The sequence below is a fragment of the Xenopus tropicalis genome, chromosome 10 (assembly GCF_000004195.4).
Source record: "Xenopus tropicalis strain Nigerian chromosome 10, UCB_Xtro_10.0, whole genome shotgun sequence".
In the NCBI taxonomy this organism is placed as follows: Eukaryota; Metazoa; Chordata; class Amphibia; order Anura; family Pipidae; genus Xenopus; species Xenopus tropicalis.
In genome coordinates this window covers 50,790,063-50,807,027 of record NC_030686.2, presented here as the reverse complement: position 1 = coordinate 50,807,027, position 16,965 = coordinate 50,790,063, and the positions used below count along the sequence as shown (strand labels likewise).

The following is a 16,965-nucleotide window of genomic DNA, read 5'->3' as shown; positions in this document are numbered from 1 at the left end:
CAGGTGGGTGACAGGGTGGGTGACAGGGTGTGTGACAGGGGTGGGTGACACAGGTGGGTGACAGGGTGTGTGACAGGGGCGGGTGACACAGGTGGGTGACAGGGTGTGTGACAGGGGTGGGTGACACAGGTGTGTGACACGGGCGGGTGACACGGGCGGGTGACACGGGCGGGTGACACAGGTGGGTGACAGGGTGGCTCTTGGCTCCTGACCCAGCTCCCCTTCCCCTGCAGCCATTGCCGCTATCCCATGCCATTAATACTGGGGGGAATGGGAGTGAATTAGAAGCAGAGGAAGCCTGCAGGATCTTATTGTATCCGTCATTAGAGCGGCTTCACCTCCCGAGCAAAGGCTTTAATGGCAGCTCCTTGCCCACTGATCTGGCGCTTCAAAGCCTCTGACATCTGTCGCCCTTTGAACTGCCATTAAAAAATATTATCCCCCTTTCCATTCTTTTATGCCCAATTTTTTAATTACAGCTCTGCTTTCAAGTCAGAAACATGTTTGCTTGAAACGGCGCTGTCCCCCCAGCCGCCCGGCCCCCCCAGCCGCCCGGCCGCCCAGCCCCCCCAGCCGCCCAGCCCCCCCAGCCGCCCAGCCGCGCTCGCGATAAATTCATGCAAAAAGGGGAGAAAATCAAAGGGAGAACTTTAAAGAGAAAAGGTTTGATGGTCGGAGGCTCCAAACCACATGATGTTTTATGATGAAAAGGAATTAATCCCTCTCAGCCATCAGCCCGGCAGTACAAAGTGCCTCGTACTTACAGTATCGCCGGGCGGGGGCTCTATATAAATATCTGTATCCCCCCCCCCAGCCTTCCCAGCAGCTCAGTACTCCCAGTACTCCCAGCACCCTTTGCTTCTATCCCTCCCAAGCTCTGCTTGTCTATTCCACTAGATTCTATCAGCTTGCCCTTACCCAGGGATCTATAGGTGGTCTCTCTCTGCCCCCGGGGGATCTGCTCTGTAGAACTGAACCCAGAGCTCTAGGTGAGACCTTACCCAGGGATCTATAGGTGGTCTCTCTCTGCCCCCTGGGGATCTGCTCTGTAGAACTGAACCCAGAGCTCTAGGTGAGACCTTACCCAGGGATCTATAGGTGGTACCGCTGTCTCTCTCTGCCCCCTGGGGATCTGCTCTGTAGATCCCAGAGCTCTAGGTGAGACCTTACCCAGGGATCTATAGGTGGTACCGCTGTCTCTCTCTGCCCCCTGGGGATCTGCTCTGTAGATCCCAGAGCTCTAGGTGAGACCTTACCCAGGGATCTATAGGTGGTACCGCTGTCTCTCTCTGCCCCCTGGGGATCTGCTCTGTAGAACCCAGAGCTCTAGGTGAGACCTTACCCAGGGATCTATAGGTGGTACTGCTGTCTCTCTCTGCCCCCTGGGGATCTGCTCTGTAGAACTGAACCCAGAGCTCTAGGTGAGAACTTACCCAGGGATCTATAGGTGGTACCGCTGTCTCTCTCTGCCCCCTGGGGATCTGCTCTGTAGAACCCAGAGCTCTAGGTGAGACCTTACCCAGGGATCTATAGGTGGTACCGCCTGTCTCTCTGTCCCCTGGGGGATCTGCTCTGTAGAACTGAACCCAGAGCTCTAGGTGAGACCTTACCCAGGGATCTATAGGTGGTACCGCATGTCTCTCTGTCCCCTGGGGATCCGCTCTGTAGAACTGAACCCAGAGCTCTAGGTGAGACCTTACCCAGGGATCTATAGCTGGTCTCTCTCTGCCCCCTGGGGATCCGCTCTGTAGAACTGAACCCAGAGCTCTAGGTGAGACCTTACCCAGGGATCTATAGGTGGTACCGCTGTCTCTCTCTGCCCCCTTGGGATCTGCTCTGTAGAACTGAACCCAGAGCTCTAGGTGAGACCTTACCCAGGATCTATAAAGTGGGACCGCTGTCTCTCTCTGCCCCCTTGGGATCTGCTCTGTAGAACTGAACCCAGAGCTCTAGGTGAGACCTTACCCAGGGATCTATAAAGTGGTACCGCTGTCTCTCTCTGCCCCCTGGGGATCTGCTCTGTAGAACCCAGAGCTCTAGGTGAGACCTTACCCAGGGATCTATAAAGAGGTACCGCTGTCTCTCTCTTCCCCCTGGGGATCTGCTCTGTAGAACTGAACCCAGAGCTCTAGGTGAGACCTTACCCAGGGATCTATAAAGTGGTACTGCTGTCTCTCTCTGCCCCCTGGGGATCTGCTCTGTAGAACTGAACCCAGAGCTCTAGGTGAGACCTTACCCAGGGATCTATAAAGTGGTACCACTGTCTCTCTCTGCCCCCTGGGGATCTGCTCTGGAGAACTGAACCCAGAGCTCTAGGTGAGACCTTACCCAGGGATCTATAAAGTGGTACCACTGTCTCTCTCTGCCCCCTGGGGATCTGCTCTGTAGAACTGAACCCAGAACTCTAGGATAGACCTTATCCAGGGATCTATAAAGAGGTTTCCCATGGTCCCAGGTTACCCAGTTTGACATTGGTAGCAATAATGAGGCAAACATTTTGGGGTTCATATCCCCCCTAATGTCATTGTTTGCCGTGCAGGTTATCTCCGAGCTGGAGGCCCAAGTGCAGCGCCTGAAGGAAGAGCTGATCCAGTTGAACTCCCAGCGCAAGCAGCAGCTGTTGGAATTGGGGCTCCTGCGGGACGAGGAGAGGCAGAAGGCATCTCAGGAACATCAGCTGGCGATGAGCAAACTACGGGCAGAAATGGAGAGTCTGCGGATGGACCTGCAGAGAGCCCACGCTTCCCAACTGGAGGAGGTCATGGAGAAGGTAAGGGCCAACTGCTGCCCCCCAGTTCTTCTCAGAACCCTCATCCTGGTCCAGTTCTCCTTTGGCTTTCCCAGCCTGCCCATCATTCTACCATCCCATTGTACAGGGTTTGGGCCCTTCTCCTTACTGAGCAGCACTGTATTCACGGCTTTATAACAGTCTGAAACCATAGTTGGCGCTGGAGGTGCAGCTTTCACTCACAGACAAAAGATCCCTTATCAGTAGCCGCCACTCGGAGCAGCATTAACCCCAAAATAATGCAGGAGCCCTCCCCTCTCTGTAGGGAAGGTGAATAACAATGGGGGATATGGCTGTACAGGTAGGAAACCCGCCAGCTGCTCGGGAGATTACAATGGGCTCTTACTTACACGTTAATTACTCAGACTGCTAGTAGCATTGGCTGAGATTCTAGCTATCTGTATAACAGAGCATTCTGTCACAGTGGCACAGATCCTTTCCCCCCCATTGTAAGCAGCAGTCCTGCCCTGCTTTATGGCTGAGATTCTAGCTATCTGTATAACAGAGCATTCTGTCACAGTGGCACAGATCCTATCCCCCCCATTGTAAGCAGCAGTCCTGCCCTGCTTTATGGCTGAGATTCTAGCTATCTGTATAACAGAGCATTCTGTCACAGTGGCACAGATCCTATCTGATCCCCCCATTGTAAGCAGCAGTCCTGCCCTGCTTTATGGCTGAGATTCTAGCTATCTGTATAACAGAGCATTCTGTCACAGTGGCACAGATCCTATCTGATCCCCCCCCATTGTAAGCAGCAGTCCTGCCCTGCTTTATGGCTGAGATTCTAGCTATCTGTATAACAGAGCATTCTGTCACAGTGGCACAGATCCTATCTGATCCCCCCATTGTAAGCAGCAGTCCTGCCCTGCTTTATGGCTGAGATTCTAGCTATCTGTATAACAGAGCATTCTGTCACAGTGGCACAGATCCTATCTGATCCCCCCATTGTAAGCAGCAGTCCTGCCCTGCTTTATGGCCGAGATTCTACTGTATGTATGTAATAAAAGGGAACGTTTTGCAAGAGTCCATACTAGAGTCAGGCTTTAAATGGGCAGTTGGAACTTAATTCTAGCAGTAAATAGCTTCCTGCTGCCCTCCAGCCCCACAGGGGTTAAGGCGGCTCTGGGCTTCAGTAACGGATATGTGGAATACAGTGAATGGCATGAGAGGTTCTGGCTGGCTCGGAGCGGTGCCGTGCCAAGGACATACCTACACACATGAAGGATAAGATCATGTTCCACCATACAATAATATCTCGGGGAGAGATCACTGCACAATTGATCTTAGTATTTACCCCAGCAGGCCCCTTTGGCCAGAGCGTTCCCCTGGAGGGGGAGGGCCTGACACCCTAGTACCCCCAGCCCTAGACCCCTAGCTCTTCTTTACCTGTTTACCTACCCATTGGCTGCCCCATGGAGCTTACACTCTAAAGGCCTTGCTGCACATATACACACCTCGGGGTCACTCCCTCTCCCCCCCCCCCCCCGGATACTGAACAGTCCGTTTGTCTGTCCTGCGTCTCAGAACCTCAGTTCGCTCACATCTGCCGATTTACGGGAATGAGCCAGCTGGGGGCTCCTGTGCAGAGATACAGTAAATCCCATGATATTGGCTCACAGATTAGACGCTGCAGTAAATCAAGGGGGGGGGGGGGGGGCGGCAGGGTGAGATCAGGGGAATTGCTCAGCTCCAGCCCAGGGAGGGGGGAAGAAAAGGGTCTACTTGCTTGTATACTTTGCCCATTCTGGGGGCTTATGTGCATCTCTCGTTCCTATCGGCCCCCCTTGGGTCATTAATGCAGCCATTAATTGCCTCTCCCGAGCGTGTCCCCCCACGTCCCCTTCCCTACCCATACACATTGCTGGGGAATATTGGGACCTGTCTCCATAGCTGTGCCCACAAGTCTCGCAGTGTCGGGTACCTCCCACTTGACTAACAATGCCAGAATTTGGACCACAAGGATATCCATTTTTGGTGCCAGCCACAGCCAAGCTTGCATTCCCATAGTGCCTGTGCATCACCCTGTGCCCCCAAGATGGAGGATCTTCTGTTTCTGAGATCCTACTCCTAATAACATCTGGATGTATGGCTTTGGTACCATTTTGGTGACTGAGGTGCGGCAAAGAGGAGGGGTTAAGTCCAATCACATAAGGAGCTGAGCAGAATTAAACCCAGGGTTCCCTGACCAGTTCTAAAGGGCAAGTTAAGCATTGCTTTTTTTTTAATTTCTCCTTTCTATTTGTTTCCCCTTTCTATTTGTTTAATTAGTTTAGAATTAAAGGAGAAGTAAAGGTAAAATGATAAGCTCTCCCTAAAGGTCCTTAAGATCCCACTGAAGGTCCATAAGATCCCGCTAAAGGTCCATAAGATCTCACTAAAGGTCTATAAGCTCTTGCTAAAGGTGCATAATATCCCACTAAAGGTCCATAAGATCTCACTAAAGGTCCATAAGATCTCACTTAAGGTCCATAAGCTCTCGCTAAAAGCCCATAAGCTCTCGCTAAAGGTCCAAAAGTTTCCACTAAAGGCCCATAAGATCCCACTAAAGGTCCATAAGATCCCACTAAAGGTCCATAAGTTTCCGCTAAAGGTCCATAAGATCCCACTAAAGGTCCATAAGCTCCCGCAAAAGGTCCATAAGCTCCCGCAAAAGGTCCATAAGCTCCCGCTAAAGGTCCATAAGCTCCCGCTAAAGGTCCATAAGATCCCGCTAAAGGTCCATAAGATCCCGCTCAAGGTCCATAAGCTCTCGCTCAAGGTCCATAAGCTCTCGCTCAAGGTCCATAAGCTCTCGCTAAAGGTCCATAAGATCCCACTAAAGGTCCATAAAGTACTTTATCCCATATGGGTCCCCCAGGGGGTCCCACAGATAGTTGCCACTGCCCTGCATGTACTGACTGGGGTATTACCATCCATGAGACTGCCATGAGTGCTGCTTCATTTATTGAGGGGGGGGGGTGCAATCCTTAGCGCTCTTTACTTGTCCGGCTGTACTTCCCGTAGGCACAGACCTGTTTGGGTGAAAGTGTATTTATAGTTACAGCACTGCTGCCTGGGGAGGTGTAAGTAGGAGAGCACAGTGCTGTTACAGAGAGGAGCCCCTCCATATTACATGGCTGTGTGTTCCCCTGAAGCCTGAGAAGCACTCAGTGTTTATCCCCCCCCCCCCGGCCCATATGTTCCCCCTCGGCCCATTCCTCCTGAGCCAGATGAAGTCACTGAGATAAAGGCGCTCTCTCCTTCCCTTCTGTCCTCACAGCCTTTGTTTTCCCCTCTAATTGGCAGCAGAACCCCTTTCTTGGCCTCCCCCCTCCTTTCATGTAATGAATAGTTGTAAGCAGATCAAAGAGCAGGCGTCCTGCCTTTCTGGCTGCCAGAGAGAGGGCGTTGGAATTGGCCGGCGGCCCGGTGACTCCGGCATGCACATGAGGTGCCAAACACAGGGGTCACTAGCACCCCCTAATCTCTGCCCCCTCTCTCCCTTTGGTACAGGCCAACGCCAGGTTCCAGCACATTGAGAAGGAGTACAGCGACAAGCTCGCCCGATCCACGCAGGTATGAACGGGGGGGGGGCGCCCACCAAACTCTGCTCCACCCATGGCTGCCCACACTCAGTACACCAGTGCCCTGCCTGGCATGGAGCCACCATCACCAACATCTTGCCAGCCAACATCTTACCATGGCCCTGGTAATTGGCAGTCGGTCTTCATGTTGTTCAGCGGCTCTCCAGTTTGGTATTTCAGCAGCTGTCTGGTTGCAAGGGTCCAATCTAACCTAGCAACCAGGCAGTGGATTGAAAGGGGGACAGGAATAACAAATATTAGTTTTAAAGTTCAAAGTAACAATAAAACTGGATCCTCTCAGAGTAAATGTTTTTTGGCAGCAGGAGTCAGTGATTCCCCCCCCATAAAAAATGAAGACCAATTAAAAACTTGCTTAATATAGGTCATTCTATAGCATACCAAAAGTTAATATTAATATTAATGTATATATATATATATATATATATATAGCAGCCTGCTCCTCTGTATATCTTAGGGCCAAGTTACAGTGTCAGACCCCTTTAGTTATGCCCTGTCTGATTGGTCACCATGTTTTAGGCCTTACTGTGTGCCCCCTGTGTCACCCCCTGATGCCCCCCATTGCTCCTCTCCCCAGGCCATTGATGGGCTCCACACATAGGCCAATAAGTTGCCAATTTGAGAGGCTGACGTGGCAACTTTATTGGCCTGTGTGTGGCCTTAGGACCCCCTGCATTGTTGGGCAGATAATACTCCCCCCTGGGGGCAGTGTGGACCTTGTATCCCCATCTGTACCAACCCACGGCAGGGAGTGGGGGGACAGGCCACTGTACCCTTAGATATTTGGGGTGCACTGAGCAGAGGGATAAGAGCCCCATGTTGGCCACTGGCAGTGAATGGGTGAATTTGCGTTCCCTGGGCCGATGCAATTAAGCAGATGAGGGGGGGGGGGCATGTCATGCAGCGGAACAGCTGACAGCCCCACACTAATCTGACACCCACATGGGGCAGCGTTCCAGGCAAATTTTCTCTCTGAACTGCGTACAAAATAAACAATTTGCTGTTTTTTCTGGAAATTCCAGCCGGGAGCCGCTCCTGACCCTCCGGATTGGGAAATCTGCCCTCTTAGATCTTCAGCTGACTGGGGGGGGGGGTTATGGGCCCCTCTTATTGCACAGTCATAGCCAGAGTGGCTTACTGGTACCAATGGTAGCTAAAAGCAGGGTTTAGCCATTATACCTGCCGCTGGTGGGTGTGGTTTCAGCCGGGTGGGAGGGGTTTTGCAACTAGGAGGGAGTGGTTTATTCCACATATAAGTAGGTGACAGATGTGTATGGTTTTAGCCAGGTGTGAGGATGGCAAGTGGGAGTGGTTTTAGCCAGGTGTGAGGATGGCAAGTGGGAGTGGTTTGAGGCAGGTGTGAGAAGGGCAAGTGGGAGTGGTTTGAGGCAGTTGTGAGGAGGGCAAGTGGGAGTGGTTTTAGCCAGGTGTGAGGAGGGCAAGTGGGAGTGGTTTGAGGCAGGTGTGAGAAGGGCAAGTGGGAGTGGTTTGAGGCAGTTGTGAGGAGGGCAAGTGGGAGTGGTTTAAGACAGGTGTGGGGGTGGGAGGGAGGAGTTCTTAAACTTGGAGGGAGTGGTTTATAACACAAATAAGTAGGTGACAGATGTGTATGGTTTTAGCCAGGTGTGAGGATGGCAAGTGGGGGTGGTTTGAGGCAGGTGTGAGGAGGGCAAGTGGGAGTGGTTTAAGCCAGGTGTGAGAAGGGCAAGTGGGAGTGGTTTGAGGCAGGTGTGAGAAGAATATGGGCCATTAATGAAGCACTAAATCCATCTGAATTCTGGGCAAATACAAAACACAGTCGTGTACAAGTTTCAACAGTCACTTTCCCATTTGTCAGCCCGCATACCCCAAGTGTCAGCCCGTGTACCCCAAGTGTCAGCCCGCGTACCCCAAGTGTCAGCCCGCGTCCCCCAAGCGTCAGCCCGCGTCCCCCAAGCGTCAGCCCGCGTCCCCCAAGCGTCAGCCCGCGTCCCCCAAGCGTCAGCCCGCGTCCCCCAAGCGTCAGCCCGCGTCCCCCAAGGGTCAGCCCGCGTACCCCAAGCGCCGCCCTGTCGTGAAGTAGGTACATGGGTTCTGACAGTGACTGGGCCAGTGGGATTGTGACTGCAGTAGGTACATGGGTTCTGACAGTGACTGGGCCAGTGGGATTGTGACTGCAGTAGGTCTGTGGGTTCTGACAGTGACTGGGCCAGCGGGATTGTGACTGCAGTAGGTCTGTGGGTTCTGACAGTGACTGGGCCAGCGGGATTGTGACTGCAGTAGGTCTGTGGGTTCTGACAGTAACTGGGCCAGCGGGATTGTGACTGTAGTAGGTACATGGGTTCTGACAGTGACTGGGCCAGTGGGATTGTGACTGCAGTAGGTACATGGGTTCTGAAAGTGACTGGGCCAGTGGGATTGTGACTGCAGTAGGTACATGGGTTCTGACAGTGACTGGGCCAGTGGGATTGTGACTGCAGTAGGTCTGTGGGTTCTGACAGTAACTGGGCCAGCGGGATTGTGACTGCAGTAGGTCTGTGGGTTCTGACAGTGACTGGGCCAGTGGGATTGTGACTGCAGTAGGTCTGTGGGTTCTGACAGTAACTGGGCCAGTGGGATTGTGACTGCAGTAGGTCTGTGGGTTCTGACAGTGACTGGGCCAGCGGGATTGTGACTGCAGTAGGTCTGTGGGTTCTGACAGTGACTGGGCCAGCGGGATTGTGACTGCAGTAGGTCTGTGGGTTCTGACAGTGACTGGGCCAGCAGGATTGTGACTGCAGTAGGTCTGTGGGTTCTGACAGTGACTGGGCCAGCGGGATTGTGACTGCAGTAGGTCTGTGGGTTCTGACAGTGACTGGGCCAGCGGGATTGTGACTGCAGTAGGTTGGTGGGTTCTGACAGTGACTGGGCCAGCGGGATTGTGACTGCAGTAGGTTGGTGGGTTCTGACAGTGACTGGGCCAGCAGGATTGTGACTGCAGTAGGTCTGTGGGTTCTGACAGTGACTGGGCCAGCGGGATTGTGACTGCAGTAGGTCGGTGGGTTCTGACAGTGACTGGGCCAGCGGGATTGTGACTGCAGTAGGTCTGTGGGTTCTGACAGTGACTGGGCCAGCGGGATTGTGACTGCAGTAGGTCGGTGGGTTCTGACAGTGACTGGGCCAGCGGGATTGTGACTGCAGTAGGTCGGTGGGTTCTGACAGTGACTGGGCCAGCGGGATTGTGACTGCAGTAGTTCTGTGGGTTCTGACAGTGACTGGGCCAGCAGGATTGTGACTGCAGTAGGTCGGTGGGTTCTGACAGTGACTGGGCCAGCGGGATTGTGACTGCAGTAGGTTGGTGGGTTCTGACAGTGACTGGGCCAGCGGGATTGTGACTGCAGTAGGTTGGTGGGTTCTGACAGTGACTGGGCCAGCGGGATTGTGACTGCAGTAGGTTGGTGGGTTCTGACAGTGACTGGGTCGGGGCAGTAGGGAAAGGATCGCACGTGGAAGTGGTTAGTGCAGGGGGAATCGGTTCCCCCCGGCTCCGGTTGCTGTTTCCCTAGTAATGAGCTCACACTGGATTCTGTTTTCCACAACAAAGCACATAAAATCGGAACATTCCTTTTCCACGGCACTTAATTTGTCTTTTTTTGGCTTAGCCCCCGTCCCAATTCCCCGCGTTCCAGCGCTCTTGTTTGGATCCCAGGATGCTGCCGCCCTGCCAGCTGGAAGAATTAGCAATGGCCTCTTTAAGTGGGCCCATATGGTCTTCTGGTTAGGCCGGCAGCGCTGAGACAGGTCCGGCTTCTATCAAACCTTTCCCCAAAGAGAGGTTCTATTTGGCTTTGACTGGGTTTGGGCTTTGAGCTTTTAGTAATGGACTTGCCAAATAGACTTGTGTGGCCTTCAGGGTCCCTCGGTAACCAGAACTGGGGATAAGTTGGTTATTGCTATAATATACTGGTTCCTCCTGGCATATAACCCAAGGATACTCTATTCTCTATTGGCCGGTAGGCCTGCCCCAGTCTGAATTGCCCTGACCCAGTAGCTCAGATTAGGGAAGGAAAGGCAGCCGGGGCTAATACTTACCCCCCACTGTAAGCCAGGGCCGCCATCAGGGGGGCAAAGGGGGGACAGTTGTCCCGGGCCCGGACAATATCGACGCTAAAAAAAACTGTAGCACGGCCGGGCCCCCTTTAAAGAATTACGGGCCCTGTCATTGGTGTCCAGCGGGAAATTTGATTGGTTGCAAGCATATTAAATGATTAAATGTGCAGATGCAGCGGTGAGCTGGCCACAGATCTAGAGGACGGGGCCAGAGGAAGTTGTTGGTGGGGGACCTGGAGGATGCCGGACGGAATCGCTTGGGGCGGGACTGGAGGAAGCCGCAGGGGAGCCAGAGGGAGTCACTGGAGGGGGGGAGATGAGGGGAGCTGGAGGAAGTCGCTGGGGGGAACTGGAGGAAGCCGCAGGGGAGCCAGTGGAAGTCGCGGGGGGGCTGGAGCTGGAGGATGCTTGGGGGGTGGGAGCTGGAGGATAGTGGAATGACGCTGGGAGGAGCTGGAGGATGCTGAGGGGGGAGGAGCTGGAGGATGCTGTTGGGGAAGGAGCTGGAGGACGCGGGAGTGGGGGTAACTGGAGGATGCTGGGGGGGATGCTGGCTACCAATGTTTTAGGGGGGCCCTGGCTACCAATGTTTTAGGGCGCCCTGGCTACCAATGTCTGTGTGTCCTTTGTACTGATGGGAGGGGCCATTGGGGGGCAGGGCGATGGAGGAGGGGGGCCCAGAAAATTTTGTTGTGAGGGACCCCATGATTTCTGATGGCGGCCCTGCTGTAAGCATTCAAATCTGGTTTCTTTGGTGGCCCAGTGCAGTTCTGATTGGAAGGTGTGTGAATAACCAATGGAACAACCAAAATGCCCAAGAGAAGGATATTTGGCTGGGGGGCTGGGGTTGACGAGATTGACCCCTCTGGGGGAGGTAAGTAGCAGAACCTTCACCCGTCTCCTTGTCCATAGATGGTGAATGAGCTCCAGTTGTCCGTGGCCTCCGTGCGCGAGGAGAGCAGCCGGCAGCAAGTCATTGGGGAGCGGAGGCTTCAGGAGGCGGCTCAGAGGCACGAGGGAGAGAAGAGGCAGCTGATTAAAGACAACAAGATGGCTATAAAGGTATGGCCTCTCCTTCATGGGAACTCTGCTGCCTGGTACCACTAGGGGCGCTCTTGCTGTCACTTCACCTTGGGGCTGAGATGAGCAATCACATTAAGGGCTTTAATTAATGACAAGGAGGCCGTTCCTGGCCGGCCACTGGATCGTGTGATCCTTGGGGGGGGCAACCTGGGGAAGTATCACTTTACAGAATGTGTTACTTTAAGTGGGATTTTCCTTGTGTAATTTGTAACAGGGGGAACGGGCAGCAGAACATGGAGGCTCCACATGATGTTAATTAAAAAGCAATTGTGGGAGCCGAAAACATTAGAACTTTGGTCCTGCTGAAATATGGACTTGGCACCATAGCGCGGCTGCTCCAATGCAAACTCAGATCCTCTCTCTGTAACAATGAGCATTCCTCTACCCCCCCCCCCCCCCCCAGCCTTCATTCCAGTTAGATTTATGTATTTGCTTTTCTGCCCCAATGTGAAAATCCAAATCCTGTGTAAGAGAGAGATTCCCAGTAGAACCAGAACCGCCTCACTGGGACCCACCAACTTACGAGGCTCCACGAGGTGTTTGACCCCTTTATGTTTAGCCAATCAGTTGTGCATTGGGGTGGGGATGTGTGGAAGGGCCCATATTCATGAACCAATGAGTTTGAAGAGCCTAGGTTGGGTTTAAAGACATTATGAGCCTAACTCCACAATTTCTGAGCTTTGCAAGTGAATTATTGTATTGGTTTCAGCCCAAAACACCATCATTTGAGATGTCGCCAAGATGCCGCTGCCTGAGGTTGGGCAAAAGCCTATCCATTGGGAGTCGCCATCATACTAAGGCGCTAGTGTGCCAATGCTGTCCATCAGTCACTGAGAATGCCAACGTAGTCGGGCCTTGAGTAGACTTGGACTGGAAGAGCCCCCATTGGGTATAAGAGTGGGCTTCCAATACTTCCCATAGCAGCACTGACTCGATTGGCTAGGGAAGTCTCCATAGGGCTGAGCGCCCCTCCCACCCCACCCATCGAGGGCCTTGTGAATCATTTAGGGAATGTGACGTGTGAATTGCGAGCAGAATTTCTTGCGGTGAGAAATCTCCCAGGCAAGTTGTCTTTCCCACACACATGCATCTCATCCGACTCTCAGACCCCGGCCCCCCACGAGGCTTCTTAATCAACTTCGGATTTGGGTTCTCTGCAGGCGCTGACAAATTGCTCTTTGTAGAAAGCAAAAATGAAGTGTCCCCCCCCAGGCCTTTGTCGTCTGTCGTGTCTATTGGAGGGGAGCGCTCTCCCCCCTTGTTCTTCTCCACTGACTGTACTGGTTCTGATCCGATGAGGAGAATGGTGGGTGTAAGGGAAGGGCTCCCCCAGTTCAGTAAAGGACACCTGGTTCCATGGATCCCTCTGCTCTCGCACACACAACCCATTACCTGGGGGGCTGCACAGTGGAATTTGCCCCGTCGCCACACAGACTACACGCCCAACATGGGAGCCAAGTCAGTCATTGACGTCTATGAGGGAGGCTCTCATTAAAGTGGGGGCTATTTATAGCCGCCCAAACCCACGTCTGCATGTTGGCCGGATCATATTTTGCCTTTAAGTCAAATGTTCCCACAAATTCCCACATGGTTTTTATTGTGGATTACAGGGATCATCTGTTTTTATTATCCCATACTGGGCACTTGTCTGATATCCCAGACCAGTCCGGTGTGGCCAGAATGTAAATAGCTGTACCTCCCAGTGGCTGCATTTATTGTTCTTTTTGTTATGTTTCTATACAAGCCATTTCCAGGCCACTGTGCCAGTGCTGTCGGGGCAGAACCCACCAGGGGGCAAAAGGGTGCGGGTCATAAGAGGACTTCAGGCATGCATCTCTATCTTGCCCTACTGTCTCCATCTTGTCCTACTGCCTCCATCTTGCCCTACTGTCTCCATCTTGCCCTACTGTCTCCATCTTGCCCTACTGTCCCCATCTTGCCCTACTGTCTCCATCTTGCCCTACTGTCTCCATCTTGCCCTACTGTCTCCATCTTGTCCTACTGCCTCCATCTTGTCCTACTGCCTCCATCTTGTCCTACTGTCTCCATCTTGTCCTACTGTCTCCATCTTGTCCTACTGCCTCCATCTTGTCCTACTGCCTCCATCTTGTCCTACTGTCTCCATCTTGCCCTACTGTCTCCATCTTGCCCTACTGTCCCCATCTTTCCCTACTGTCCCCATCTTTCCCTACTGTCTCCATCTTGCCCTACTGTCTCCATCTTGCCCTACTGTCTCCATCTTGCCCTACTGTCTCCATCTTGCCCTACTGTCCCCATCTTGCCCTACTGCCTCCATCTTACCTTACAGCCACCTTCCTGCCCTACTGTCTCCATCTTGCCCTACTGTCTCCATCTTGCCCTACTGTCTCCATCTTGCCCTACTGTCTCCATCTTGCCCTACTGTCTCCATCTTGCCCTACTGTCTCCATCTTGCCCTACTGTCCCCATCTTGCCCTACTGCCTCCATCTTACCTTACAGCCACCTTCCTGCCCTACAGTCACCATCTTGCCCTAGTGCTGCTGTCCTGCTATACCTATGATCACATATGGCTGCTTCTCTGTGAGCCCCCAGTGCAGGCCAGTTACCCCATTTTGCTGCACATTATGGCCCAGAGAGGGTGCAGCTCTGTATATAAGGGGAGGGTCAGACATACATGTTTATGAGGGGAACACATTGTAGGGAAACCCATGAGCTTGACTGACTCCTGTTTCTGGTTTGTGGCTGTGCCCCCCCCCCAGTAACTCCATGTGTGGGATTTGCGCCCGACCAGTACCTGGGGCTGAGCTGTTGGCTCACTGGCAGCTGCTGGTGCCCTCCATTCTCTGCCTGTTTCCTCTTGGGGAGGAAGTGCCCCATCATTGCTGGTAGCAGCCGGCCAATGGCTTTACCTTCTGTGCTACTGTTACGTGACCCAAAGGCACATTCCTGCCTGACTGGATCCTCCCAGGGAGCTTCTCCCTCAGTTTCACTGATTCCCAGTCATCCCACCAACCAACCTTTCCATTGTCGTTCAGTGGCCAATTCCTCCTATAGTGACTAGCCATAATGGCCTCCAAGCCCTTCCCACATGTACTGATGTTGGCCAGATGGGCCGGTCCGACTCCCTGCCTCTCACATTCCAGAGAGCGGAATTCTCCCTACGCTCCCAATCTTCCCTGCGCTCGCCGTTCCTGCCAACAGGAGATAAAATGTACAAAAGCAAAGGGCCAAGTATCTGCCTGGCAGCCCTTTTATTGAGCTTTTTGGGGGAAGATCATCATTTCCTTTGGATCTGAACCCTTTGTTTTAGCTTAGAGAGGGGCCCTCGATAGTGGCCTTTGTGCAGGTAGGTGTCCTGCTTGGCACCTAGAATTGCCCTATGGCATTGCCCACATAATTCCCCCATATAAATCACATTCTTGGCTAAAAGTTTTAAATCAAAGATGAAACATATAACGATTGGGTCATGTGATGCACATCGGACCTGCTATCAGCCAATGTGGGCCCAGCCCTGAGGGTTCCCATGTTCTGGCTCCAGCTGACCCACAAGACCCCATCACTAAGCCAAGAAGCACAGACCCCCCCCCCCATGTCCATACGTGCTTTCCCCTAGTTCTCTGTATTCACCCCCCACATTCCTGATGCCCCCCCTCCCAACTGTTTCCCATCCCTTCTGTCCCCCCCCCCCCCCCGCTTCCGTCCTCTTCCCATCTCCCAATGACTGTGCAGCCCTCCTTGGTTTTATTTGCCCCGTCCATGTCAGATTTCCCCCCCTGATGGATCTGCACACCTGGAGCCTGAGAGGCAGTTGTTATCCGGCCATAAAAGCCCAGGCTGCGCCCAGATGTGCCCAATAGCCGTGATTTACTTCCCAGTCACATCCCAATGTGCCTACAAGATGCGCGCCCCCTGCCTCCTGTTCCATTCTCCTACTTCAAAGCCCACTAATCTCCCCGATCCTATTGGCTCCCTCTCATTGGGGGCTAATTCTCTAAAAAGAATTTGCCCTTTGATAAACATTTCCCTTCCGAGCCCCCATCTCTGTCATCCGATTTCCCCTCATCCCACTCCTGCCCCCGTCATTGGAAGGTTCCTGCTTGGTTCCCCATTGGTTTCTCTTCCTCTACCGCTGGGACCTTTGGTAAAGTATTTATTTAAAGGGGACCTGTCACCCTAAAAAATAATTCCAAATCCTTTTCTATCATGATAGTTGAGCAAAATAAACTTTACTTCCACTATATAAAATATAAAAAAATTTTCCCCTTTAGTCTTGGAATTTACAGTCACAGCCAGCAGGCCAGCGCCATTTTGTATACAATGTTAATAAGGAAACCTTTGTATCACCCCAAAATCTTATGCATTTGCCATCTAGGTGATTTCTAGGAAAATCTGAATGGAAAGTGAAAGTAATTGTAATTAAAAATCTGAGCTGTCAATCATATATCGCCTGCCCCGCCTCTATGCCTCAGGCATAGAGGCGGGGCAGGCAATATATGATTGACAGCTCAGATTTTTCAATACATTTAAAACAAGTATGGATGATGTAATTAAAAAAAAGAATTTGGATTTCATGTTTAATTTGTAAAGGACTTTTATTATACATATTTTCATGTGTGGGTGACGGGTCCCCTTTAATAGCCACACCCAGAGGTTTGGTAGCCATGGCATCAGTGCCCTCCTTAGCAACTGCATCATGTTGGGTCCTGGGGAAAGTCATACACTAGGAACTTCCATTGGGACCAATGTCAAAACCAAGATGGCCGTTGAGTTGCAGATGGTTCCTCTGGTACCTGGGCCTCTCTGTTTCAGGGAAGAACCAGAATCAATACCAACCGGGCGCCGTTGGTCATGTTTAACCACCACGACCCCCCGCCCATAATCATTTCAAGCCGTGGCCCCATTTTAGCCATTTTTCCCACACCACCTCTATTATGTTTGAGATGGACATGGAGGTTTTTGGGTCGAGATAGAGAAATGGTTCCATCTAGAATCGGAAAACAGAACCTGCTGCCCCCCCACCGCTATCATAAATGTTCATCCCAGGACTTCTTTATCTTCAAGGTGGGCCAGGTCGGCTCTTCATACTCCAACATTGTTGCTTTCAAAGGGCAAATAATCTCCTAAACAACGGCTGTGGTGCCGGAGAAGCTTCTTTGGTTTTTATTTACTGGACCGACCCATGATTGTACCCTCATGGATCCACTTTCCCCCCATCCCGAGACAAAGGTGGGCACAAATCATTAAGAACATGGTGGGCATTTTATTGATAGTTGATGTAGAATGGGTCTCAACCCCCACACAGATATTTGAACCATCAGAACCAGTCCATTTGGATCTCAACAAATGCCCCCAGTATCCCTGAAGCACAGAACCTTTCCAGTCTCTCAGAAGGGTTAACTGAGCTGTTCTATACATATATACATATTTCCCTTGTGGAGGGGAAGGGGTTAAAGCCGGGAGTTGCC

At 52.4% G+C, this 16,965-nt stretch overlaps 1 protein-coding gene across 7 annotated transcripts in view; it reads left to right on the top strand.

Annotated features, from left to right (window-relative positions):
* Positions 1–16,965, top strand: part of cep112 (centrosomal protein 112kDa) — a 93,316-nt gene that overhangs the window by 60,733 nt on the left and 15,618 nt on the right. For all 7 annotated transcript variants that reach the window (XR_004220625.1, XM_031894239.1, XM_031894238.1 and 4 more), the window contains 3 exons: positions 2,540–2,770; positions 6,281–6,343; positions 11,350–11,499. Coding sequence is in view for 6 of the 7 variants with exons in the window: in XM_031894239.1 (XP_031750099.1) it covers positions 2,540–2,770; positions 6,281–6,343; positions 11,350–11,499 (444 nt within the window). In the remaining variant the exon portion in view is untranslated. The remainder of the gene's footprint in view (positions 1–2,539; positions 2,771–6,280; positions 6,344–11,349; positions 11,500–16,965) is intronic.